This window comes from Macadamia integrifolia, chromosome 11 (genome assembly GCF_013358625.1).
Source record: "Macadamia integrifolia cultivar HAES 741 chromosome 11, SCU_Mint_v3, whole genome shotgun sequence".
NCBI classification, from domain to species: domain Eukaryota; kingdom Viridiplantae; phylum Streptophyta; class Magnoliopsida; order Proteales; family Proteaceae; genus Macadamia; species Macadamia integrifolia.
In genome coordinates this window covers 384623-409163 of record NC_056567.1, presented here as the reverse complement: position 1 = coordinate 409163, position 24541 = coordinate 384623, and the positions used below count along the sequence as shown (strand labels likewise).

Sequence of the window (24541 nt, the reverse complement as noted above, 5' to 3'; positions counted from 1 at the left end):
GACGACATCAGAATTTCACTGTTATGTATATACCTCAGACAACCTCAGAGTTGTCCACTCGCCCCAGGTTGCGAGTATCGATTTCAAATCTCAATAGAAAGAATGCTTCCAGTTAACTCTGCATTGGTTTTGCCCATATAATGCATAATCACGGCTTCCAAGTTGTCTAAAATGATGCATGGAAGTACCTATTGATTACTTCATAATGAAGTTGGAGATCCAAATATATACTAGAAAGACATGCATAAAAATGCACTAAACTACTTGCTCATTTTCCCATTAGATTGCACTGGGTAGTAAATACATAAAAACAAAAGTTGCTTCTTCTCGCGGTTAACAACTGCACTGTTTTCTGCTTCTGTTGCGGAAAACTGTCCCTCCCCCCCCCCCCCCCCCCCTCCCCCTCCAAAAAAACTGTTTGAAGCAGAAACATAAGAATATCAAAACAAGCCCCTGTGATTGAAAAATTGAACCCCAGTAGCCAGACCAAAAGATGGTTAGCTTTTCTCATGAAGAAGATGACAAACACTGAGACCTACAATTTCTGACTAGAGAAGAAATGCCACCCCTAAACACTCAAGGAGCTCAGAGAAAATCTTTGAACTTGCACCATAACACACAACCACTTGGCAACCTCAAAAACCAATCCAAGAAGCTCAAACTGAAAAAAATCAAGTACAAATTGTTAAGATCAAACAAAATTAGGACTCCTGAAGGCCCTGCCGCATGCCGAAGGAACCATGTGCAGAAACAGAGACCATAATAAACCAATGAGATTCAACTTATAAAATCTAATACGATGGCCAATGGAGGGGCCTCCAAATGCACTTGAACCTATCAAACCCAATATGATGATGATTCCTGGAAGCTTTGCAAGTTGCAACTTGGTCAATGAATCCAAATAAAACCTTTTCTCTTTTGGGTTGTTTTAAATGTAAATAGATCAGAGTCATCATCAATAACCCATTGAATCCAAAATTGAACAAAAGAAACAACCATTTTCTTCTCACTAACAAGTACTATCCATGAAGTTGGGTCCCCAGGAGCTTTCCACTCTGGGTAGGGTTTTGCATTCTACTGAATAGCCAAGATTCGCAAACTTGCAGATAACAAAAAGCACTACAAAAGCTTCAGTCCACCTGTGACATCATCAACCACTTCTGCAGGTCCCAGAATAGCCATCACTGTCCGGGAATTTGGTGCAATCTGTGTCCTCCCAGCATCAACAGTAACATGAGTTGGTAACTTGAGTGATTTTGCCCTTTTCTGCAAAACCAGCAGCTCTTCCTCACTTTCAATTTTCAAAACTACCTTAACTTGCCCACACATCTCCCACCTGTTCAGAGCTTTTGGCGCTTTGCGAAAGAGCCTCCTGTAGAGACCCAAAGTTGCATGACTGCATTGGGCACCAATCTTTCCTTTACCCATCTTCAAGTCACTCCTCACAACCAATACCATCTTGAAGTCTTCAACAATATCAGCAAGCTTTTCAATTTCTAGAGATTCAGCCACAGCAGCTGCAGCATTTTCTGTAGCAGAGACAATGAATCGAGTGGTGCGGCGAGTTGCAATTAGGTAACCCAAAGCAAGGCAGCATGCCCCGATAAAGAAGGCACTAATCCATGACAGATCCATCAACGAAACAAAATTCCTTATGTACCTATATAGGGCATGTAATGTTAATCATTAATCAGATCTCAGATAAGAGAATGAAAGTTGAGAACACACCTTCCCAGGGTTCCAGTCCAGTCGTCTTATCTTCTGATGATCTGAAAATGAGAGAGCTTGCTTTTAGCACTTGCTAGTGACGTAGGGGCAAAGCTTTCTTGAGGGTGGAGAACTCAGTTTACCCATTGCTCAGGAGGATTAGAAGATGTATCAATCCAGTATTGTTTGTCTAGACTTTCCCTCTCTCCAACTAAACCCTCAACCCCTTTGAACATTCCAACAAAGATCAGATAGAGAGAAAGAGAGAGAGGGTGAGAAGCTCCACTCTGGAGATGTATGGTGAACTGATAAGCAAAAGAAATGATCAATCACAATGGTGTCGTTTACTCTGATCTTAGAGATGAAAAGCAAGACCTGAGGATGATAATCCAGTAACGAATATCAGGTTTTGTCTCTTTTTTGCTCATGAGATATAAGGGCCAATGTAGTTCGTCAAGGATAGCTTAGTTGACAAATTTGGATTCGGGAGTAACTCAGAATGTAAAAATTTGAAATACTTCATTTGAAAATTTAAGAGTTTAGCAAAAAAAAAAAAATTTGTGATATAGAAGAAAAAAAAAACCGATTTGGAGTAATTCAGGAATTATTCATTTGCCTTTCAAAACTTAGATGTTGATTTTAATAATTTCTGTACCCAATTTCACATTATCAATCAATGCCATATTTTTCTACCCCACCCCCTCCAAAAAAAAAGAAGAAGAAAAAAGTCATAATAACAGAGAGGGAGCATGTGCATCGGTCCATTACAAGAATAGCATATCACAAGTAAATTAGCAAGAATAACACATCATCATTATCTAACCTGCAGAAGCAAATCCCTTGACTAAAAAAAAAAATTGAAAAAGTCATAATAACAGAGAGGGAGCATGTACATCTGTCCATTACAAGAATAGTATATCACAAGTAAATTAGCAAGAATAGCACATCATCATTATCTAACCTGCAGAAGCAAATCCCTCTAACAAAAAAACAATGTCCATAACAAAAAACATCAGTTCATAAACCAAAAAGGGGGAAAGATCTCAAAAAGAATCATAAAGATACAGGGGAAACTTGTGCACAAATTCTAAAACAGTGTTAATAAAATTCAGAGTTTAACTTAATCTGATTGAGATGTTATTCTCTATTTTAGCATTTCATAATACATTTCATAAATCGATGAAGCTATGAACCAGAACAAAGTTGTCATTTTTAGGTAAAGCTAAGTAACTAATAGTCTAACGCATTAGCCATGGCTCCACTACTCCGGATAGTGAAAACGGCCAAATCTAAAACATCTAACACCCTCGTTCTTACCATCTAAAGACAATATCTCATTAAACGGAGAAAGAATAACACTGAAACGATAGAGATAACTGATTGTTTACAGTTTCTAAAACCAGAAACAAATATTGGGAATCAATGTACCTGCACAAAGTCCGCCAGAAATAGAGACTCAGAATGTAGTTCTCTGGAAGATTTCAAACAATCACACACACAGACACAGAGAAAGAGGCCCACCTAAGCTTGAACGGCATTGCCGGATTCAATATCTCAGTTAGCCAGTTAGGGCACTTAAAAGGAAGACGAGGAGGGAAGGCCGTAATAACTTCTCTCGTTCTCTTTTGAAGAGGGCAAAGTATCCTATAAAATGAGAAACATCTCCAATGACAAAGTGACAGATAGAACGATAATTTATCAATTGAGGAAAGAGAGTGTCATAGACTTTCTGTTTTTTGTGAGAAAATAGGAATATCACATAGAGACACCACTTTTTTTATGAAAATTGATTGAAATTCATGATTTGAAAGGTTTCTTTCTTGATAAAAGATTTAAAAGATTAATGTGACAATTTTTATTAGATCTCTACGCATGATGTGGATTAAACATGTTAAGGTAATTTTTAATGTTTTTTTAATGGATAATTTGTTTTCTGTCCCAGATTGCCCCTTGCGCCCAAACGCATAGATACGTCAACCCAAGAGGGGTAGGAGTTTGATGGTCATTTTATGTCCCAATATCTATGATGCTCTGTCGCTCCCAAACAAAAAACTATCTTTTTCTTTTTTAAATATATAAGTTGTTAAAACTCATGTTGGTCTAAACTCTTAAATTTGACAATGGAGAGAGGGGTCTTGTGATCCCCTAATCTGCAAAATTTTAGCCCCCATTTGTATTGTCAATATTGCCACATAGCAATTATAAATGGGCATGTTGATTAGACTAAGCTAGGTGATTTCCAAAAGTTCCTTTCTTAGGGCTAAAGACCCATACAACACTTTTTCTTTTCTGGTGAAAATCATACAAGTGTAACATTCATTGTATTGTCATGATCTAGTTCTAGCGCTTTATTAGCTTTAATTTTAATGAAGTTTTTTCTTCTCGATAGAAATATATATATATATATATATAACTCAACCATATGACCTATCCTGAATCAGAAAATAGACATTTCAAAATGCGTCCATATGACCTAATTTGGATTTTCTTTTGTTTTTTTCCCCCACAATACAGTAGTAATATGTTGTATTTACACCATTTTTCTTTTTTTTGGGTTTAACACACCATTATAATTCATTTCACTATTAGATAGAGAAAGAGTCCCTTAGATAGGCCACTTGTCAAAATTGATGGATGTCTATCTCAATCATATATTTGCCACGAGTGATTTTTACTTTATTTTATTTTATTTTATTTTATTTTATTTTATTTTATGATTTACTTTGTTTTTCAAGCCTTTTCCATAGCTTTTATTTTGCAAATGGTAATGTTTAATTATATTAATAAAAAAGGAAAAGATTGGATATGCCGCTGATATCAAGTATAGTAGCACCCATTGTGTCTATCTCTCTCTTTCCTTTTTCCTAAAATGACCCTCATATTCTTCCTGAATGGTACTCCATCATGTGATCCTATTGGTGCCATCCACTAGCATACTTGATATCGGCAACATACCTATCCTTATAGTAAAAAGATAATGTGAAAATCATGCCCAAGAAAAGAAATTTGAGGTTGTTTGACACCATCTTGTGACCCCGAATTTAAATAAAAACCCAAAATAACAAGAGAGGGCAAGTAAGCCCTTCTCCCCTATGTACCAACTTTGAGTATAACTTGATTCTGCTATATATCAAATCAAAATAATTAAAGACAAATGGTTGAAAGCTACTAATCTTGAAAAACTTTGGCCCTAATCAGTTCTTGAATGGCAAGACAATTTCTTTTCAAAATTCCCATCTCCACAATTTATTCATTATAATTTTCACGACCCTATCAGTGAATTAAAATGCCTCTCTTCTGATAGGCTACTTGCACCCAGAAAAATTGCATGATTACTAAGGGGCTGGCTTCTCGGTGTAGGTACTAAACAAGAGTACAGCAACCACCCAAAAGGTCAGATCCATTCCTTAGGGTTGATGCAGGCATCTAATAATTTCCATTCTTCACTTCCCTCTTCTGGTTTCTGCAAACAAAGATAATCTATTAGTTAACAACTCAGCTTTACCATACATGACTGATCAATTTATGAAACTTACATGGTCATATTCCCATCGTGCCGTAAGTGGGAGAGAAACAAGAATACTCTCAATACGGCCCCCTGTCTTAAGTCCAAATGTCGTACCTCGATCATAAACCTTCACATTTCACAAAACAAATGGTCAATTTGACTTACCATAAGAAAGTACAACTGGTGCATCACACCAAACATGGTAGCTATACCAAGTTGAATTCCACATAGCGTCCCCTTCGTAATTGCTGCCATTCCTTATGCCGATCTGTAAATGGCATATCCTTCCGTCGCTCAATAATTGGTATGTATGCAGAAACTACAGAATTTGCACATTCTGCAACAAGAAATTGGGTTATTGATGTTAAGTAGATAGCACATACAGAGAAACATCTGGTACAATTGTCCGAGCAATTACCAGATGCAAAGGAAAGAAGCATCTCTTGATCATAGTCATTAAGATCATCAAAAAATATTCCTCCAAGGCCACGTCTTTCACCTCGGTGCTGCAGGAATTACCAATTAACATTAGTAAATATTGTCCAGATAAACCCTTTACTTTTTTTCTTCTTTTTTTTTTTTGGGGGGGGGGGGGGTTGCCAGCTGCTCCTCTGCTACGGAAATATGAGCCTTTCCAGTTACCTTGCTCATTTCAGTCACACAACATGATGGCTGGTCATTCAGGTATTGGATAGATAGGGAGTTCCCAACAACTCAGCCTTTTCCCAACTAAATGGGGAATTTGGTGGTTAATCTGAACTAATCGCCCATCATATATACTCCAATACATAATGATGTCAGATTAGACTGAAACATAACCCATGATTAGATAGTAATGTAGACAAGATGTCCACAAAGTCTGTGTGGCACTGCCATGTGGCAGAAAGCAAAGCCCACCAGAAGGGCAGCTGAGGCACAACAGAATCCAGACAACACCCCCCCCCCTTTTCCCCCTGCAGCAGTAACTTCCAGACTTTTCTCCCTCCTCTTCTCCCACTTCAAATCAGTTTCATGTTTGAACTGGGAGGACCTTAAAGAAACAATAGATCCCACCCTACCTCCACATTTACCAGCATCCAACAACTCACTCTACCTATGGTTATACTAAGCATCTATCTCGAACTAGGAAAATATGCCAAGTTTCCTCAAAGAAAGCCCCAAAGCTTTAAGTGAAAACCTATTAGGAGACTGTCAGAAGCACAAGTGAAGAGACAGTGTAATATGCTAGATTATAAACATATACTTTCCCCCTAATTGAGAGGACAAAAGACCTGTATGGATACACAATGACCACAAAATTGTTGCGACTCTGGAGCACTTGAATGCCTGAGGGCATCATTTTGAGTAACTTCCTACGACGATAGAAACAGAAATAGATTAATGTCTCGAAAATACTAACACATTTTTTCCATCAACAACACAAATGGGATAAAATTGCAGTGGGTAAGGACAAGGCGGGGTAGACAGAGAATGGCTGAGTCCCAAAATAATCTAGGCAAAACAATACCAACCAAGTACAGAGAAGTTAAAAGGAGAAATTACACCAGCAGAGCTGTAAAATAAGGCCAGATGGTACGCCTTCTCCCTCTGCGAACGGCAACATTTTTTTGCTTCCATGGAATCAGATGTTCTAACCTAGAAGCCAAGACAAATACCTCTCTCATGCATGCAAGTATCACCTCCAGCCACTGCAAGGCTTTCAAAACCTGCTAATGATGACGTAAATCCACCTCAATCACCAATCACTTGTTCTTGAGGAAGAGATCACATGTCCAAGGGGAAGACCAAGGGCCTTTTCTCTAATAGAGTCAGTCACACATCTACTCCAAATACCCTTTAAATATGTTCATCTACACAACTAATTCCCATGCTTATGGCCTTACTTTCAGTTTGAAGCAAAGCCTCTCATAGACTTGTTGAAAATTAAACGAAATGAGAAATCAATAGTTTTTGTGGTTTCGCACTTGCTATAAAGAATCATATAATTATACTAAACTTTGTAACATCATATAAAATATATTACAGCAGACAGACTTGATCATATGACTACCTTTATAAAGAAATAATCATCGCACCATTTCTTGAATCTGGGGTAGAAACTTGGATCAAATTTGTCACAGGCATTTTTTTGAACCTACATAAGAAAAGCTCATATCAGGTTTGCTCCAGCTGAAAATGCTAAAGCATTTACATATAACAGGTTATCTATGCCATACAAAAAAACATACATAAATTACAAAATTATATTGAAGAGATCAAACATCTTTATCTTGAAGAGATCAAACATCTTTATCTCTTCTATTTAGTTAGGGCCCCAGTTTGTTGAACAAGCTAAGCATGCTTAGTGGGTAAAGCCTGATAAAACCTATGTTTAGGATTGACGTATCTAAAGCCACTACACGATTTGAACACCCAAAATAGTGGGGAGAAGAGAGGAAAAAGAAAAACTGCCAGCTGTTTCACAAAACCATGTGAAACTAGGCTTTTGAAGCAAAGGACCATTTTGTGTTTAGGTTGATTTTAAAAGTCCTTTTAGAAGTTTCTATTTTTAGGGGTTCTTTTCCCCCTCTTAGGAGAGAGTCACATTAGAAGTCCTAAAGTCGTTCAGAAGTTTCTGTTTCTTAGTTTTTAATTTTCTTGCACATGAGTCTAAATAAAGGATGTAACCCCTACAGTGTCAGTAGCTGAGATGTGTGATGTGTCTCAGGTGTTTCTTTATCTTCGAGTTTATATAAAGGATGTAACTCCTACAGTGTCGGTGGTTGAGATGTGTGATGTGTCTCAGGTGTTTCTTTATCATCATTATCTCTTCTTCTTTCTTAAAGTTACCATTCATGTGTACTTCACAGTCCCATAACAGTTTCTTGTATCCTTAATTCTTTTCCTATTTTCTTCTATTTCTTCAACCCCCAATCACTTCTAACATTTTCTCACCATATTTCCTTGTAGCTCAGCCTTAAAATCCAAAACCATTGACTGTCCTACATCAGCTCTCTTTAGGAGAGGCTATGGAGATTCCAAATTAGAATCCGTCATAACTCAAAAGTTGACTATTTTTTCGTGATGTCATTGTGACTGGATAATTGGGACAAGCAGAACCCTTCCCCCCCCCCCCCCAAAAAAAAAAAAAAAAAAAGAAAAAGAATAATCAGCTAATCAATCTGCCAAGGAGTTAGTCACTCCTTCCAAGAGAAAGAACAGATGGCAACCAAAGCAAGAGACCCACCTTTCCTAATTGGAACAAGAACTTGGGTACTACACAGCAATACAATATTTTCAGCTTTGGGTGATAATGCAAGTAGAAGTTTCAGACAATCTTACACGAACTTTCCTTATAAGGTGTCACAGAGATCCAAAAACCACCAAAATGTAAGGCCTTGGGGTGGGAAAATTGCCTGAAAAAGGTACTCATTTGTGATAATGTACCAGAAGAGACATACAGGGCAGCACATTCTACATCATGTTTGACTTATGTAAGCAGGATGAACAGTCAATAGACCAGCTATTCCTTAACTTCACTAAAGCCAAGTCAATCTAGCACCATTTCCTAACAGCATTTCATTTGACATGGGAGTTTCCCTAAGGATTTCCTGAATTGATGCAGTAATCTGGATTTTTGAGCCTCTTAGACAAAGTTGCATATTCCTGTGGATGTGTGTTCCTAGCTACCCTATGGAGATTATGGGAGGAAAGAAATGCACGGGTATTTTAAGATGTCCACTCAGATTTATAAACAGAAAGCAATATAATGACAAATGTGCACAAATGGTAGAAGCTGTGATTCTTTCAATTTCTCTAAATTGGGATTGGGGAGCATTGATTGTAACTAGACTCACATAAGACACCATCAGATACTAGATACCACGCACACCAGTCCACCGGATACTGGAGGTTCCATTAGATCAAGGGATGGGACAACAATGGGTTGGGAGGATAGGGTCCAGAAAGGGACTCATCCGTAGCTGAGTTGACTTCTTCACAATTTCATTTGGAATATGCATTGGAGTAGAGGAGACGAAAATTTGATAGTGGAAGGTGATTCTGCCAATGTCACAGGTTGGATGACTGATTCCAAATAAATGTGAAGGATTTCTGATGCAACCATGATGTTCAATAACCCTGATTTGAGTTGCTAGTGATGCAGACTAATTATCAAAATAGGCTTGTTTTATTAGGAATAAGCCTAGGGTTGGGTTACATACATGTTAGGCCTTTGATCTCATGTATTTTGAGTGTAATAGACCACTTTTATGGGTCTAAAAGGGGGGCTCTAAGATTGAGTACGGGATTACTAGTTAGTTTCCCTTTTCCATTAGTTTCCTTTTTAGTTGGGTTTGATTTGAGTTATATTTGTTTCCTTAGGAGTCAAGTTGTTAATTGAGTCAAGTCATTAGTAGTTAGTTTCCTTTTTCAAGTAGTTTCTAATTTCAGTTAGTTTCTAATTTCAGTTTTTAGTAACTATCACATTAGGAGAATATTTGTTTTCTTTTTTGAGGAACCTTCTATTTTGTAATTCCCTCCCCCATTAACATTATCAATAAAGAAGAGGAGGCTCCTAAAAGTCTAAAATGATTTTGATAAAAAAATAATGGTTGTTGCTATTGTCTTCTTCATGAAGAGTTGTCTTGTGTTTGATCAAGGCTGAAGGAATTGGTGTTTGATCCAATTGACTCTTTGCGGCGTGAAGTCCAAGAGGTCTCTTCAACTATTATTTCTTTCTTTTCAAAGTTAATTGCAAGGTTCTTCAAATCAGGTAAGAGATCTGAAACTGTGATTAAATTCTGGTTCTGGAAATCTCCAGATTTCTTCCTACTGCCCCTACTCTGTTCTGGAAGATCCAACCAGCCGATGGCCCTCCCCTTTTGATCGATTGTTGGGTTTATTAAAAGGGAGGCTCGACCTTAATTTGGGAACAATCAGACTAGGGGATTTTGAGTTATGAAGTTTCTCTCAATTCTGGCCGAATGCTAAGTCTGTCCAGATCTGAATTCTGTTTCTGTTTTGCCTTGCTGAAATATGTTGTCTATTTAATATCCCAGTTCTACTACTATTTAGTCCTACAACTGGTGATAACTGATTTCTGCAACTCTGAGTTCTGAGTTCACTGTGTTGCTGTTTTGTGGAATCGATTCTGGTTTTACCTAATCTGTGATGAAGTTAGTTGCTGCCCTTGTTCCTAAATGGACTGATTCACCTAATAGTAATTTGAAATTATCATATGCCGTTTAATATTCTACTGTTGAGGTTTTCTTGAAGCTATTGGGATCAACTGCAAGGTTTTAGAACCTGCTGTCCAGATTTGTTAGTATACTGCTGTTGGGTTACTTGGTGGATTTTGGTTGTTCTTTGGTTTATAAGTTCCTGTAGTATTGGGTCTAGTTTGGTTTGTCAAATCTAGTCCTACATTAGCTAGAAAGCCCAAATTAAGAATATAGGGGCATGTAATTATCTGGAAATTCAGAAGCAACCAATTGAATAGTAATGGAGTCAAAGATATAACTGGAAACAATTATTTAAAGGGGTGTGTTTCTGGAAACTAAAAAAAGAGAGGGAAGTACTGGAATAAATTAAAGACTGGGGGGAGGGGGGGTATTAATGTCAATTAGAAATAATGGGGTTAATATATGTCGAAAAGAGGAGGATGTATTCAACCTCTTGACCCCAGTAACCAGCGGAAGAGCGTTCTCTTGCAGGTGGGAGAACTCTCTCAACAATGGACCAGCAACCCACAGATTTGGGGCTAATTTTCCAACTTTTAACACTATTGAATCCTCCCTAACATAGGCCCAATGGACAACAGAAAAACTGAAGGATTTCTGAAACAAGATCTTGGAGGAAGAAGATGAACATGCCTGGGTTCTGATTATATCTCACAACAGGGCTTTGGTTCTAAGGCTTCAGCAGCCCGGGAAAGGAGATCCAACCCCTGAAATATCAGGTTGATGTGAGCTCTAGAAGTAGAATTCCAGTAAACTCTTCACAGATCAGCAGTTATGCTGGCAGGGAATGAAAACAGTAACAGGGATTGTAGAAGAAGGAACAGGGAAGCAGGGAAAGAAGAGGAGGAACAGCAGTTTTTTTCTTCTTTTTTTTTTTTGGGGGGGGGGGGGGGGAAGAACTAAATACGACATACCTGATATGGAAAGAGAAAGAGGAAAATAGAGAGAAAGAGGGAGAGAGAGAGAGGGAGCACGATTACACCATACAGGTAAGCAAAACCCAACTTTTCTTCATTCAATTCTCCTCTTTATCATTGGTTACATGCAAATATATAAAGAAAAGGATATAAAAACACAAAAAGACACCTATGAATAAAAAAAGGGTGTACCCAGTGCACAAGAGATCCCACCACCGGGGGGGGGGGGGAACTAAAGCCGACATACATGATATGGAAAGAGAAAAAGGAAAATAGAGAGAGAGAGGGAGCATGATCACACCAAACAGGTAAGCAAAACCCAACTTTTCTTCATTCAATTCTCCTCCTTATCATTGGTTACATGCAAATATATAAAGAAAAGGGTATAAAAAAAAATAAAAAAAAGACACCTATGAATAAAAAAAGGGTGCACCCAGTGCACGAGGATCCCACCACTGCGGGGTCTGGGAGGTTCATAATATATGCAAACTTACCCCCACTTTGAGGAGAGGCTGTTTCTCGACTCAAACACACGATCACTAGGTCGCAATGAGCAACCTTACCCTTGTGCTGAGGTCTGCCCTATCCTATTATAATATTGAAACTAAAATTGAATCGAACTCTACCCCCTACTTAATCTACTCAAAGTAAAACACAATAAATTACAACAACAACAAAGCTTAGCCTGGTCGGCTACATGGATTAGGAAAAAAAAAAAAAGACGACGACGACACTTTGGGACATCCCACTCACGAACAATCGGCAACTCGAACCCTAGCCCTCCAGGCAGCTCTGTTAGATGCCATATTAGGGTGAAGACTTAACTTTTGCATGTCTCTTCTAACTAACTCATCAATGATCATTTTTGGCCTGCCCCTAGCCCTTTTAACTCCATTCATCTGCATCTAGTCACTCCTTCATACTGGGGCATCCAAGGGCCTTGTTAGACCAAAAACCCCGGTTGGGCCGGTTCTGTTTGGATTTTGGTTTCCAAAGCGGGTTGTATTGGTCCAACAATGCTAATGCTACTGCATCAGTATCCATCTAGTTAGTCGCATCAGATTTCTTGCTTGCAAGCTGAACTTCTCATTTGAATGGAATCTTAGATTGGTGAATTAGATTCCAGATGATTTGTCTAGGTAAGGGTGGTTCCTTACTGCTTTGTAGTGGGACTAGGATTACCATCTGAACAATATCTTTTCCTTTTAGCTACTTACAATGATGCTTTGGGATGGTGCAGTCAACCATCTCCCCTCGGAAGACTGTATTATAATAAGTTGCCTGCTAGATATTTTTCATATTTGATTCCATCTTAAAAAGAGAAAAGAAAACAAAATGATTCTAATACCTTTACAATAAGACCATCAGATATTTGGGGTGAACAGTAGCAAAACCCCAAAGCACCCAATGTATCAAGTATCAAGTGTATATAGTATATACCGTATGGAAGTGTTTGACATCCTCCTCGAAGATATAGGCAGGAGTCAAATCAGTGCCTCCACCAAACCACCACTGTCTAGGTGCTCCAGGAGCATCTGCATTCCAATATTTTGAAGATGTATCATCAACATTACAAGACTGAATGGCCTTTTGTTCAAGATTGAAGGAGTAATATTACATAAGATAGCATTCAATCTTTCCAGATCTATTGAAGTCAATCATGTCAAAATAAGGCGAGGGGTGGGGGGGGACAGAAAAATGGAATCTACAAAAATTTCAAGAATTTTACAACCAGAGAGGAAGCATACAGCAGTGGACAGAAATTTTATTTTTTTGGGTGTGTGTGTGTGTGTGTGTATGTGTGTGTGAGATGCCTCATGTTGTGAGAGACAGCATCGCTTACTGAGATTCCAAGGAGGAGATCAGTGGGTGGGCCATCTTGTAGTTGGTGGGAGACCAACATATCCTCTTCTTCTACCCATATCTTCATCTCCAATTTCAGTCTTCAATCAAGCCTTGGTCCAGTCAATCTATGAATGGTAAAATTGTTGCTACCTCGGTTTATCCATCATTAAGTTTTGTTCTGGTTGAATTCAGTCATTAATTAAGTTGAAGCCCAGCGTTACAACTCTCTTTCTAGCAGCATAATAGGTACCTGATAACAGCATAACTTACCTATTGTCTGCACAAAGAGTCACAGGAATGAAGATCACTCTTTTGGTAAGTTACTAATTTCTGTCCAGACAATTCCTTATCATCCGACCAGTGGAGTGTCTACCAATTTTGAGGTTATATTTCTGCTCCTATATAGACCATTCAACCAACATGCCTAATCCATCTGACTAGCAGATTAAGTGTCATATTTTCTCTCTAATCCGGTTCGTCCTAACCCCGCAGTTCTGGGTTTCCTTTGGATTCCTGGTGACCATTGTTAGGTTATTAGGATACCATTACCCTCTCTCTTCCAAATCTTGCTACCCTCCTTCCTCTGCTCAGCCCCTCCTCCTAAGCTCTGGATATGTCTATCAAAAGAAATATATGCCAAAGACACAGCCTTTGTGCTCAAGAAGTGATAATAGCAAACAACTGCAGCCTTACCTAAAGTTAAGCTACATAGAGGTTACCTTGGTCAGTAGTAACATGTTAAAAAATTTAATAATAAAATCACAATTAATTGTCACTTTGCTAAAAGTAAAGCAATAAAATATTTAGTGCAAGGGTTGATTGCATTGCATTGAGAAAATCCAGCCTTTCCTCTAATCATAAGTTTTCAGGCACTTCAATCACTGTATTCTTTACTTTTGCCATTGGTACTGGGGAAATCAGACACAGATGGAGTGTAGTGCAAGGATTGATTTCTTAAATTAAGGTTGTGCAGTATTAAAGGAATGGCATTATCAATTGACCATTTGAAACCCCACCCTGGTGACTACACTCCTTTTCTCTTTCTTTCCTTTCCTCTTCTTGGATTAATAGAAGAAAAATATGGAATACACCATTGCTTTTCGAATGTGGAAAAGGTATGCAATATCTGAACCTAAAGAAACGTTGAACTTTTGAGTCTATCACTCTCTTGGTTACCTATTGAACTAATCATACCGGATCACCCCTCACTCACATAGTTAAATAGAAACTAAGCATACTATATTTCACATGATATATCAGAGCATGGATTCCAAAACCTTGGGAGAAGTAAAATAGAAATATGGAAAATAAGCAGATCTAAGTTAGAAGTGCCTTTTACAAAATGCAAAAATTAAGAGAACTTGAAGGGACACCCACAGAACATATGCTTATAGAAGAAAGATAACAATAGAAAGAGATATTCAAGGATTAGGAAAATCAAAGAGACAATACAACTTGCAAGTGGAGTACCTTTTGGAGCATCTGTTTCGAAGTACCGATAGTTAAAGTGTAAAGTTGGTGCAAAAGGGTTCTTAGGGTGCAAAACCTGAAAAACAATAAAGAACCAAAACAAAATCAAATCAAATTTAAAAGAAAGAAATATACAGCATCGTACAGAGCTAGATTTTGTAACATTGCAGCAGATGTATGTTGAAATTCTGGACCAATGCTTATTTTCAGAACTAAATAAACTGCCAAAACCGGTTCACATCATTATATGCAGACTAACAACCATTTGTTGAACTGAGCACCATCCCTTCATGAATTGACCATCACTTCATGAACTGACCATATAATTGAATTAATTGACCACAGAAGGGAGACTTATTCACTGGTCTCTATCTAAAGGATTGGAATCCAGAGGCAGGCAACCTATCAAGTTTCTGTGGAAATATCAGATTCAAGGCCAGCAGCTATCACAGACAGCAGTCAATGGGGAGAATCCACTCACACCCGTTAGGGTTGAGAACCTTGTCCCTTCTATTACCAGTAGGCTTCTGTAACCCAGCAACACTAGTAAACACCCTAGATGCTCGCTTGAGCAACCTGAGGAATGGGCAATGGCGGTATAGTGGTTGCCCAGTCAAGCTCTAAGGAAGAATATGAAACAACTGAACTTTCACACTGAGGAAAAGACACAGTCAGAAAAATAAAAGGAAATACTTGATCATCAGAAGCAACAGATAAATACATGTTCAGAAGAAGAATAAAAAAAAAAAAAAAATCAGTCGAAATCACCAAGATATTTCCAATTCGACAGGAGGCCAAATTGGAAAATGTCATTTAAAATTAAACAATTTCGACCTCAATCCACAAGTGAAAAATTTCTTCATAGAGACAATTCCACCCACCAGGAAAAGGGAGAAAGTGAACATAAAAATATCTACTTCCAGTAGGCAATCACCTAGGTGTGGCAACTACTATGCATGCTCTTCTTACCATTACATATGATATTTTTCCTTCAGTAGGGTAAGCTCTCTCCTCTCCCTCCCTTGGACTTTAATAATAGAACTGCAAACCTGATTTCCCATGAAACACCAATCCAAAGGCAAAAAGCCAAATCTTGCTAGGGTGTTGGCTGATCCACTGAGTATAATGGTAGGCTGGATCAGTCTCATCCAATACCGATCCAAACTGTCGATAGGGACTGGTACCACCGTACCAGCCAATCTTAAATAACCAATGTCCTTCACTCACTAGCTTTCTCCAACATTCTTTTTAGAATATAGAAATACAGAAATACATAAGCTAAAAATAGAATGAAAAAACATGCAGGTACCTAAGACCCATATCTTTAGGAGAACCTCTTACTCTGCTTCTTTTCTTTTCCACTCATGAATGAATTTTCATCCTGCTGTCTTTCAAGATAGCTTTCAAACATATGATATATTGTGTAGTACGAACTGCATCTTTACTATCCTTGGGGTCTAACTATATATATATATATATAAGACCTGTATCTTCAATCTATTTTGATGCCATGAGCAGAACAGGCATTTATTATTGCTCTGTTGCAAGCACCTGGGAATAATTCCACAGTTCAACAAATGTGGTGTAATCTAGGTTTTTTAAAAAAGAAATCTGAACAAAATAAACAGATGATAAAAGGCCTATACTTTTGTCCCACAGAAACAATCTTGAATCACTCCCTCAATCCAATTGCTTCAATAGAAGTCTTAAAGTGCTGCTTAAACCCTGAAAATCCAAAATGTACCACCAGAGAGTTAAAATTGAAAGTCAAAGCTTCTTGATTCTAGCAAATCCAGAACCAAGCACGCAGTCGCCAGTTCTTAGAGAACCCCTACAAGATAAATTAGAACAAGCATATCCAGACGTCAAGTAAAAGCGTTAACAGAGTCACCAATTCAACCACCTATCTTCGATGGTACTAGAAAAATCATAATTGCAAGTAAAAATCTAAAATTTTCAATCTAAACTATGTGCATTGTATATCCGTCTCGTCTCATACAAATAAGACTAAAAATTATTTTGTCTAAAACTACTTTAATCAACAAGTGAATTTACGAGCTACATACCGAACTGATTCCGGCTGCGAAGAATGGTATAGGGCCCGGCTTCTCCACCGAATTCTCACCCCTGGCAGCTCTATAAGCTTCAGGAGGCATCATTCCATACACAACAGACACATTAACACCAGCTTTCTCCCACACCCCACCGTCCTGCAAGACTCTGCTAATACCGCCACCACCGCCAGCCCTCGACCACACATCCTCCTTGAATTTGGCGCCGCCATCCACGGCCTCTATGGCTGCGCAGACACTATCTTGAGCTTCTCTGATCATTTTCTCGAATCGAGCCCTAACGGAGGACGATGGACCGTCGGATTCACGGAGAAATGTATCTGGACGTTCGTCCTGTGGTGTCTCTTTCTCGATGGTTACTGCTGATTGGACGCTTAAGCTGGTTCGTTTGTTCATCGAAAGAGGTGTTTTGAATGATGGGTTTCTGGGGAAGAAAGAGAGAGATGGGGCTCTAAAGGTAGAATAAGAAGAAGAGGAAGAGGAAGAGGAGGTAGCAGGAGAAAGATGAGGGGAGAAAGTGGAAGAAGTAGACATAATTGAGGTCGGCATTGGTGAAGATGTTCAACAGTGGTTCGCGTTAGAGGATGGAAGAGTGAGGGAGAGTTGAGCAGAGATGGAAGAAATAAAATGAAGAGAAGAGGGGGTGGGAAAGAAAAAGGGACCTGGTCAATTTTTTAGGAGGTTGTTTCTATGGGCTGATATTTCCATCAACCGCACCTGGTAAGGTAGTAATATACCTGCTCAGCGACTCTTAGAAGAAGGAGAAGAAGAAGAAGATAAGGAAAAAGCTCCCTCTGAAATGACGAAATTGGGTGTGACAGGGATGATAGGATTTTCTTCTTCTTCCATGTGGATGGATGACATGGCATGCTCAGATTTACTTCTTGGATGGATGTATCATTGTGACCTATTGCGGTCTTACAGCTGAGACCTGGAATCGACTCCGACCAACCCCTAATGCTAACCATTAGGCATGAGCCATCTTCGGGTAGACCACGGCAAACCCCATTTGCATGTAAGATCCCACAACCTACATGGACTATGAAAGACCCCACAATAACCAGGAAACTTGAGTGTCAATTAGGTAGACTTAGTCGGTTTTGATTGAGCTTAATCCGTCTTCATCAATTTAAGGCATTATATTATTATCCAGCGTTTAGGTAATTGGGCATTATAAGCTAAGTCATGGTCATACATTTATTTGGTTGGTCGATTACAATCTGTATTAAACTTAAACTAGGGTCTTCGTCTAGTAGTGTGACACCTGCGCTAATATGAGGGCCAATCACAGGGCACACAGGAGCATCAACAAGGCAAGACTCCCAAATTTCACAGGGGGCAAGAAAATCAATTCCCTCCCCCTCCCCCTTGTCTCTGGCGCAAGTGTCACACTATCAATTAGGGTTCTTTTTCCCACGACATGTAAGGTAGGGCTAAAATTTTGTGATAGGGAATAAAATATACCCCAAGGGTCTCTTGCTCACATGTTAATTTTTAGTTGAATTTGAGTCAACAATTGGTAAAAAGAGCTTTTGAAGAATCCAAAACTACAAAAAGGGGAATTTGGATTTATAGAAACGCAACCCTAAAACGATGCATAAGATAATGGAAAAACAAGAACAAACAATGTACATAGATCTACGAGGTTCGGCAAGATTGTTTACATCCTCGATGAAATGAGATCCTGCTTCACTATCAATGAAAAATAGGATTACAACGCTCATCCTCACACCTCTCAGTATTGCTTGCATTATAGAGAAAGAAACCTTCACTACAAATATATAGCGAAAAAACCTTAATTCAAATAAAAATTTTGAGGACCGCCGTCCTACGTGTTGAGGCGCTTGCACCAGTACTCCCTGGATTAAAACTGTGATAGAATACAATACATCATACATCAACAGGATCCTCTCAAGTGCCGAGGGCAATGGAGGGGGCCAATAAGAGTTTTTCTCTCTTATTTCATTCATCTCACTATCTCTTGTTCTCTCTCTCTCTCTCTCTCTCTCTCTCTCTCTCTCTCTCTCTCTCTCTCTCTCTCTCACTCTCACTCTCTCTCTCTCTCTAGGCCCTCTCCAAGACGGACTAAAATCCTCTACGATTGGTAGTGAGTGGCAACGAGGATTCAATAGCTGGGAGGGGCCTGGCATGCACCTCAGCCATCGGATGCTCACTGCCACTCATTGCCTCCCCGCAGAGGATTTTTGTGCCTCCAGCATTATGATCCTACAAAAGGGTGCAAATTGCTTGAATGACTATAAATTACCCGTTGAGATGTCTCAAAAAAATAAATAAATAAATAAGAACCCGTGAAGATATCTCACATAGAAGAAGATATGATCATAGTCCAAATTTTGAAATGGGGCTAATTCAGATCATTCCCTCTGTGGCCCTATATCCACACCACCTTCGTGCGCACCACTCTGCCCCCCTCGCTAGTTGCTCACGACTTCCTCGCCACAACTATGTTTCCTCGCCGCAAGCTTAGAAAGGGGAAGGAGGTCATCAGACACCTTCGGGTCAGGGGAAAGTTGTGAAGAGGTGTCATCCACGTTCACAATAGGAACAACCTCTCTTTTCTTATGGTCGCCCTGGTCCATAACGACAAGGTTACCGCCATCGCCCTGCTCTTGCCCAGCTTCTTCTTCAAGGGCTAGGTTCATAATGTTGAGCATGAAGTTGGGATCCATGGGAGCTACAAAGAAGACGAAAAAACATTAAAAGAGAAATGAAGAAACATAAAGACATGAATAGTCTATAAGACTTATGGAAAACTCACCCAGACTCAAACCAAACCTCACAAGGAACTGGTCGTGGGACAATTGTGATGCAAGGACCACCCTAGCATGACTAATCAACAATGTCATGATCTCTTCTTCCTTAGCTCGGAGCATGGGCCTCTTATTCACCTTGGTCATGTTTAACAACGACCACCTGGTTAGAATGTTATACAACTGGTCGGGACGTGCAAAAAAGAAAGCATCCTTCCATTGGGGAATAGAGGATGGTATACTGTCGACGATTTGGTACTTTTTTTTTTTATGCCAAAAATAAAACCACCTAGGAAAATTATTGTGGGCGGAAAGGTAGTACACAGACACTAACAATCGGAGAGTGGATTCTATCTTAAGGTGTCCCAACCGTATATAGAACCCTAACAAACTCATCCACGAGTTGGGTACCAGCTAGGCAGGTACAAGTCTATAGTGCCTTAGTACCTAACAGGCGAAAGGGTAAAAGGGTAAGTGGAGGCCATCTATGAGAGCAGCCTCGTATATATTGATCTCCCCTTCGCACGGGTGATTTGCCCTCTTTAATGCCTATGGAACACGGAGTTCCACTGAGGCAGGAATATGGTACACCCGATGAAACTTCTCCAAGTCTACAGGGGAGATTCTGGAGGCAACTTCACCCACTGATAGACCTACTGTGGGGTCTCAAACCCCAAAGAAGAACTTCAAGCTCGCCCTCTTTGGGGGGGCGGGCTTTTTTGTCAGAATATGACGTTCACCACTGCGGACCCTAATGTACTCACGAGGCATTCCGTCTACGAACTCGAAGGATTTCTCAGAATAACAGGATTCCGACGTCTTAGATCCCATAAACAGGAATTACACAAAGAGAAGGATGGAAGAATGGGCTTATCAGATCTTTCGAAACTTGACAACCATAGAACATCGTTCTGAAATCGTTGAGGATGACGACGGCTTTGTTGATGACACGACAACCATAGGAAACTCCGATGAAGATGAAACCAAGCAAACCAAGTACCCAGACAAACCTTATAAATACCCTCTTACTAACGCCTCGATTACAGTTCCAAAGCACCGTTTGATGAAACGAGGTTTATTAGTTCAGAAACTCCCGAAGAAACATAAGTCTTTCCAGAGAAGATACTATCCGTTGGATGCTACGCTATCAATGATCGAGATGGTAAGAATCTGATTGATCCATGCCCTGATCGCCTGCAACATTACCAATTTGACACATCTGCCCATGATTAGACCCTTATTTATTATAAGTCGGCGATAGCTGTCATATCGCCACTGCCAAAGGTGTGAATATCAAAGCAGGAGAAACGCCTAAGAGAGCATCAAATCCCTAGCCCATCGCGACCATAAAGGATATTCCCTGAACTCCTATACTGGGAGCTCGAGGAGTGTGGGGAATATAATATGCCATTTAAGTATTTACTCCCCGAACTCCAATATTGGAAGCTCGAGGAGTGAGGGGCTTGTGATATACCATATGCACTTGTTGATCAGTCAGTGGTCGTGTGGTCGCACCCCCAATCTTAATAACACAAACTAAAGCTCTCAACCTCTCGAACAACTCCTAAAGGAAGCTCTCGACCTCGACCTCCCAAACAAACTCCCGAAGGAAGCTCCCTGACCCCCTGACCTACTTCTAAGGGAGGTCCCCACTTTGTCAACCTTATTCAAGAGAGCTAACTAGGTTTTGACAGTTACTTAACCCTGGGTCATTAACTATGGTCAGATAGGATTGCTTAACCCCCAAGCTACCTAACCCAGGTTCGCCTTGGTTGAGTTAACCGTTAGAAGATCTAACCTTAGTCAAGTTAGCCGTTGAGAGAGATTAACCTGAGTTGAGTTAGCCATTATGACTCCGGCAAAGTTAGCAGCCATGCAGGATAATCCCACTAATGGGGGGGGGGGGGAAGGCCCGTGGATGCACGTTTGAGCTGCTCAACCAATAAGGAAGACTGATATCTTCTATATAAAGAACACTCAGCCAGCCCTAAAGGTAAGACCCTCAATCGACTAAAATACAGAAATGGAATAAGTATCTTTGGATCTAACTTAAGCATTAGAGCCTGGTAATGGAGTCTCCTTCGGGCCAGCCTCTAATCTTTTTGGTGCAGGTTGGTGTGATTTGGAGCCGTGCAACAACATTTACGATCATTCCTTAAAGTAAATCACAAATCATAAACCATTTAATGTTGTTTATGCACAAACTTGTACTGACCAAGGGGTGATAGACTGACAGTTGTTCAAATGTAGGGATAATATTGTCATTTCAATATATTTTATAAAACTCTCTCTCTCTCTCTGTGGAATGATGGCAGCAATGTCTCCATGCGATCTGTTGAAGGTAAATGTTTTGTGCGTAAAATATTCCCCGCTCTGCTGTTGAAAAGATTTAGGGCTCTTGAAGAAAAATTTTCAGTGAATGAGAAGGTAAAAGGATTCAAGGGTGCAACCTAAGAAGAAAGCCAAGTAGAAAGGAAGCTCCCAATGATGATCGATGCATGGGCGGAATCCTTTTTGGGAGGGAAAGACAACGTCGAGGGTGGTCTTGGAGGGGGCGCACGAAGCCGGAAGGTAGAGCCAGAGGTGGCCTGAAATTTCTCCATTAAGGTACATTTTGTTTTGTCTATTTTTCATATAACCGAAGGCCCAGCCCAAGAATACACCTATGGACTTAAGGCCCATCTAATATACCCATACGTAAGCCCATGTGCATTTCCCCAACGCCCCTAAACCCTGAACCCGATTCCCCATCCGCCTCCTCTCCTCTTCGTGCTTTGCAGACACGAGAGAGAGAGAGAGAGAGAGAGAGAGGGAGACTACCCTCTGCAGAGATGCAAAGTCCACGTATGAGGTTCCTTTCCGGTGTCAGGCTTCTTCGCCGTTCTCTTTGCTCTACCGCTACGACCACCGAGACGAGATCGCAGAAGCTCGAGAGAATTGCTGACGAGCTTCTCGACCTCAATAAGCTGGAAAGGCATGATTATGCAGTCCTGTTCAGGTTTAAATTAGGTTTAAACAAGTATGGACCTGCAATCTCTGGCCTTGATTCATCGGCATCTGCGTCAGCGGGAGGTGGTGCAGCGGGGACTGATTCAAAGGCTACTGAGAAGACAGCGTTTGATATAAAGCTTGAGAAGTTTGATGCTGCTGCTAAGATAAAGATCATTAAGGAAGTTAGGACTTTTACGGATTTGGGGTTGAAGGAAGCCAAGGATTTAGTGGAGAAGGCGCCAATCGTCCTCAAGAAAGGGGTTACCAAGGAGGAAGCTAATCCGATTGTTGAGAAACTCAAAGAATTGGGAGCCACGGTTGTATTGGAATAGAGTTTTGTTCCTTTTTTGTTTTGGTTGAATTTCTCTTTTTGGTGTTAAAAAAACAGCTGCTTTTGTTAGAGAAATTAGACTTGCAATCATAAATTTCTTTCATTTGTCTTTTGTTTTCTGATATAAAATCGTGTCACACTGTTAAAGGGATTTGTGCCTTGTCGTTGGTTTTCTTGTTACATGACGGTGGAATCATCTGAGGATTTCTGGGTTATTGTGGATGATATGTTTCGTGTTTTTAATCATACTTCCAGAGACGATATGGAATTGCGGCAGTGACAAAATGGTTTGTGACCAACTGAATGTTTATGCTAGTTCATTTTGCTTCCAGCTATCTCCATAGAGAAAAACATTATGAGGATAGATTGATTTATCTGATTTTCTTTTGGGTATCAAATGCAAATTAGTTGGTTCTAGTAGATATCATGTTCTGTACTTGCTGAAGTAAGCACTTCAAGTTTTAGCACGTGCCTCAGTCACCAGAATCCCTGAAGAGGGACTTTTCAGCTAGTGGCTTCTCGCCAATAAAACGGGACTGGGAATGAGGTTTGAATATCGCTGTGTTGATGATGCTAAATCTATTCTAAAAGGTGCTTCCCTTTAAATCAATAATGGGTTCTGTTTTTGCTGGTTCAAACTTTTATTTTGCTGCAGTTTAGTCTTGTTTCAAATTGAAGAATAGTCTTGTTTGATTTAACTTGCTTTTGGTTTGATATCAGAGAAGAAACTTTGATGCTGCACTGCCAAGTGTTTCTAGGGATTGGTGTTTGTGTTTTCATGGCAATGATGACATAGACTTTCACTATCATTGCAAGAACTTGGCAGCAGTAGGGGTGTCCGGAAGGCTAAAGGCAAAAAACTTGCAGATGATAAAATGTCAATGAACTCAATTGGCTTGCTGTTCAGAGCAATGGTCAAAACTTGGTCAGGCTATAGGTATTTCAATTCCCAAGTCTAGTTTCCTTTTTCCTTTGTTGGACACTAGAGCTGGCCAAAAATGATATTCAGTTGGTCCTCGTGGGATCGTGTTTTGAGCTAAAAAGATATCCATATCTGTTTGTTATAGATAATGGCAAAAGATGTTTTTGGGCCAGAAAGTACCTTTATGTAAACCACTGTCACTGAGGGGGGAGAAGTATATCACAAGGTACCAGTTTTGACTACAATGAAGATGAGCTGTAATATGCATGTAGATAGCTCTTGCTGATATAAAGGTCAACTTGCAAATTCCCTAGGCAGATCGACCTCCTTGGATGATCTTAATCTCTGATTGGTCTGAACTTTATTCTTTGCCTTTTCCAGCCCCCGTTACGTTGATGCCAGGCAGGTGCACTTACTCAACCAGTAAGGTTCTCTAAGACAACCCATGAACAAGTTTCACTAAGCATATGTATGATACTAACCCATTGTAAGTGTTGGCGGTGCAATTCGATATTGTCATTGGTTGGCATTGGAAAGTGATAGAAGTAACATGAAGATTTCATATGTGCTCAAGTAGGTCTGTCGTTTGGAATCCTGGCAAAAAATCTCATTCATTGGATTGTTTGGGCTATTATTTGGCAGATTGATTATGAGGTGTGTTACTAGATAATGGATTTTCTGTTGGGATATCACGTCCAGGATAATGTCGCAACATTAGGTATTATGTTCAAAACTTCTTGTATTTCCTTTTTAATTATTTTGTATGACTTAAAAAGGGGGGGGGGGGG

At 39.7% G+C, this 24541-nt stretch overlaps 3 protein-coding genes across 8 annotated transcripts; 1 reads left to right on the top strand and 2 right to left on the bottom strand.

Moving 5' to 3' along the window:
* Positions 1 to 585: 585 nt before the first annotated feature.
* Positions 586 to 3407, bottom strand: LOC122092647 (peptidyl-tRNA hydrolase 2, mitochondrial-like). 6 transcript variants are annotated; one of them, XM_042662876.1, is made up of 4 exons: positions 3136 to 3407; positions 1851 to 2082; positions 1729 to 1769; positions 586 to 1660 (listed from the first exon to the last, which is right to left on the bottom strand). In XM_042662876.1, the coding sequence occupies exon 4, from the start codon at positions 1633 to 1635 to the stop codon at positions 1120 to 1122; it is 516 nt and encodes a 171-aa protein (XP_042518810.1). In that variant the 5' UTR covers positions 1636 to 1660; positions 1729 to 1769; positions 1851 to 2082; positions 3136 to 3407; the 3' UTR covers positions 586 to 1119. The 6 variants fall into 6 exon arrangements, with proteins under 6 accessions (XP_042518810.1, XP_042518811.1, XP_042518806.1 ...); XM_042662877.1 differs by lacking the exon at positions 1851 to 2082; XM_042662872.1 differs by having other exon boundaries at positions 1729 to 2082; positions 3136 to 3404.
* Positions 3408 to 4809: 1402 nt separating this feature from the next.
* On the bottom strand, positions 4810 to 17545 carry LOC122094173 (oxygen-dependent coproporphyrinogen-III oxidase, chloroplastic). The gene is made up of 8 exons (XM_042664893.1): positions 16733 to 17545; positions 14667 to 14742; positions 12792 to 12886; positions 7266 to 7349; positions 5634 to 5721; positions 5428 to 5552; positions 5244 to 5342; positions 4810 to 5170 (listed from the first exon to the last, which is right to left on the bottom strand). The coding sequence occupies exons 1-8, from the start codon at positions 17285 to 17287 to the stop codon at positions 5102 to 5104; spliced, it is 1191 nt and encodes a 396-aa protein (XP_042520827.1). The 5' UTR covers positions 17288 to 17545; the 3' UTR covers positions 4810 to 5101.
* A 4693-nt stretch (positions 17546 to 22238) lies between these two features.
* LOC122093388 (50S ribosomal protein L7/L12-like) lies at positions 22239 to 22934 on the top strand. Its single transcript, XM_042663722.1, has one exon. The coding sequence runs from the start codon at positions 22341 to 22343 to the stop codon at positions 22830 to 22832; it is 492 nt and encodes a 163-aa protein (XP_042519656.1). The 5' UTR covers positions 22239 to 22340; the 3' UTR covers positions 22833 to 22934.
* Positions 22935 to 24541: the final 1607 nt, after the last annotated feature.

Coding starts and splice junctions, on each gene's coding strand:
- LOC122094173 (XM_042664893.1), bottom strand. CDS start 17,287: ATGCCGACCTCAATTATGTCTACTTCTTCCACTTTCTCCCCTCATCTT. Junction 7,350..12,791: donor ATGTCAAACACTTCCATACG/GTATATACTATA, acceptor TTTCTTATGTAG/GTTCAAAAAAATGCCTGTGA. Junction 5,343..5,427: donor GCTATGTGGAATTCAACTTG/GTATAGCTACCA, acceptor TGAAATGTGAAG/GTTTATGATCGAGGTACGAC.
- LOC122092647 (XM_042662876.1), bottom strand. CDS start 1,635: ATGGATCTGTCATGGATTAGTGCCTTCTTTATCGGGGCATGCTGCCTT.
- LOC122093388 (XM_042663722.1), top strand. CDS start 22,341: ATGCAAAGTCCACGTATGAGGTTCCTTTCCGGTGTCAGGCTTCTTCGC.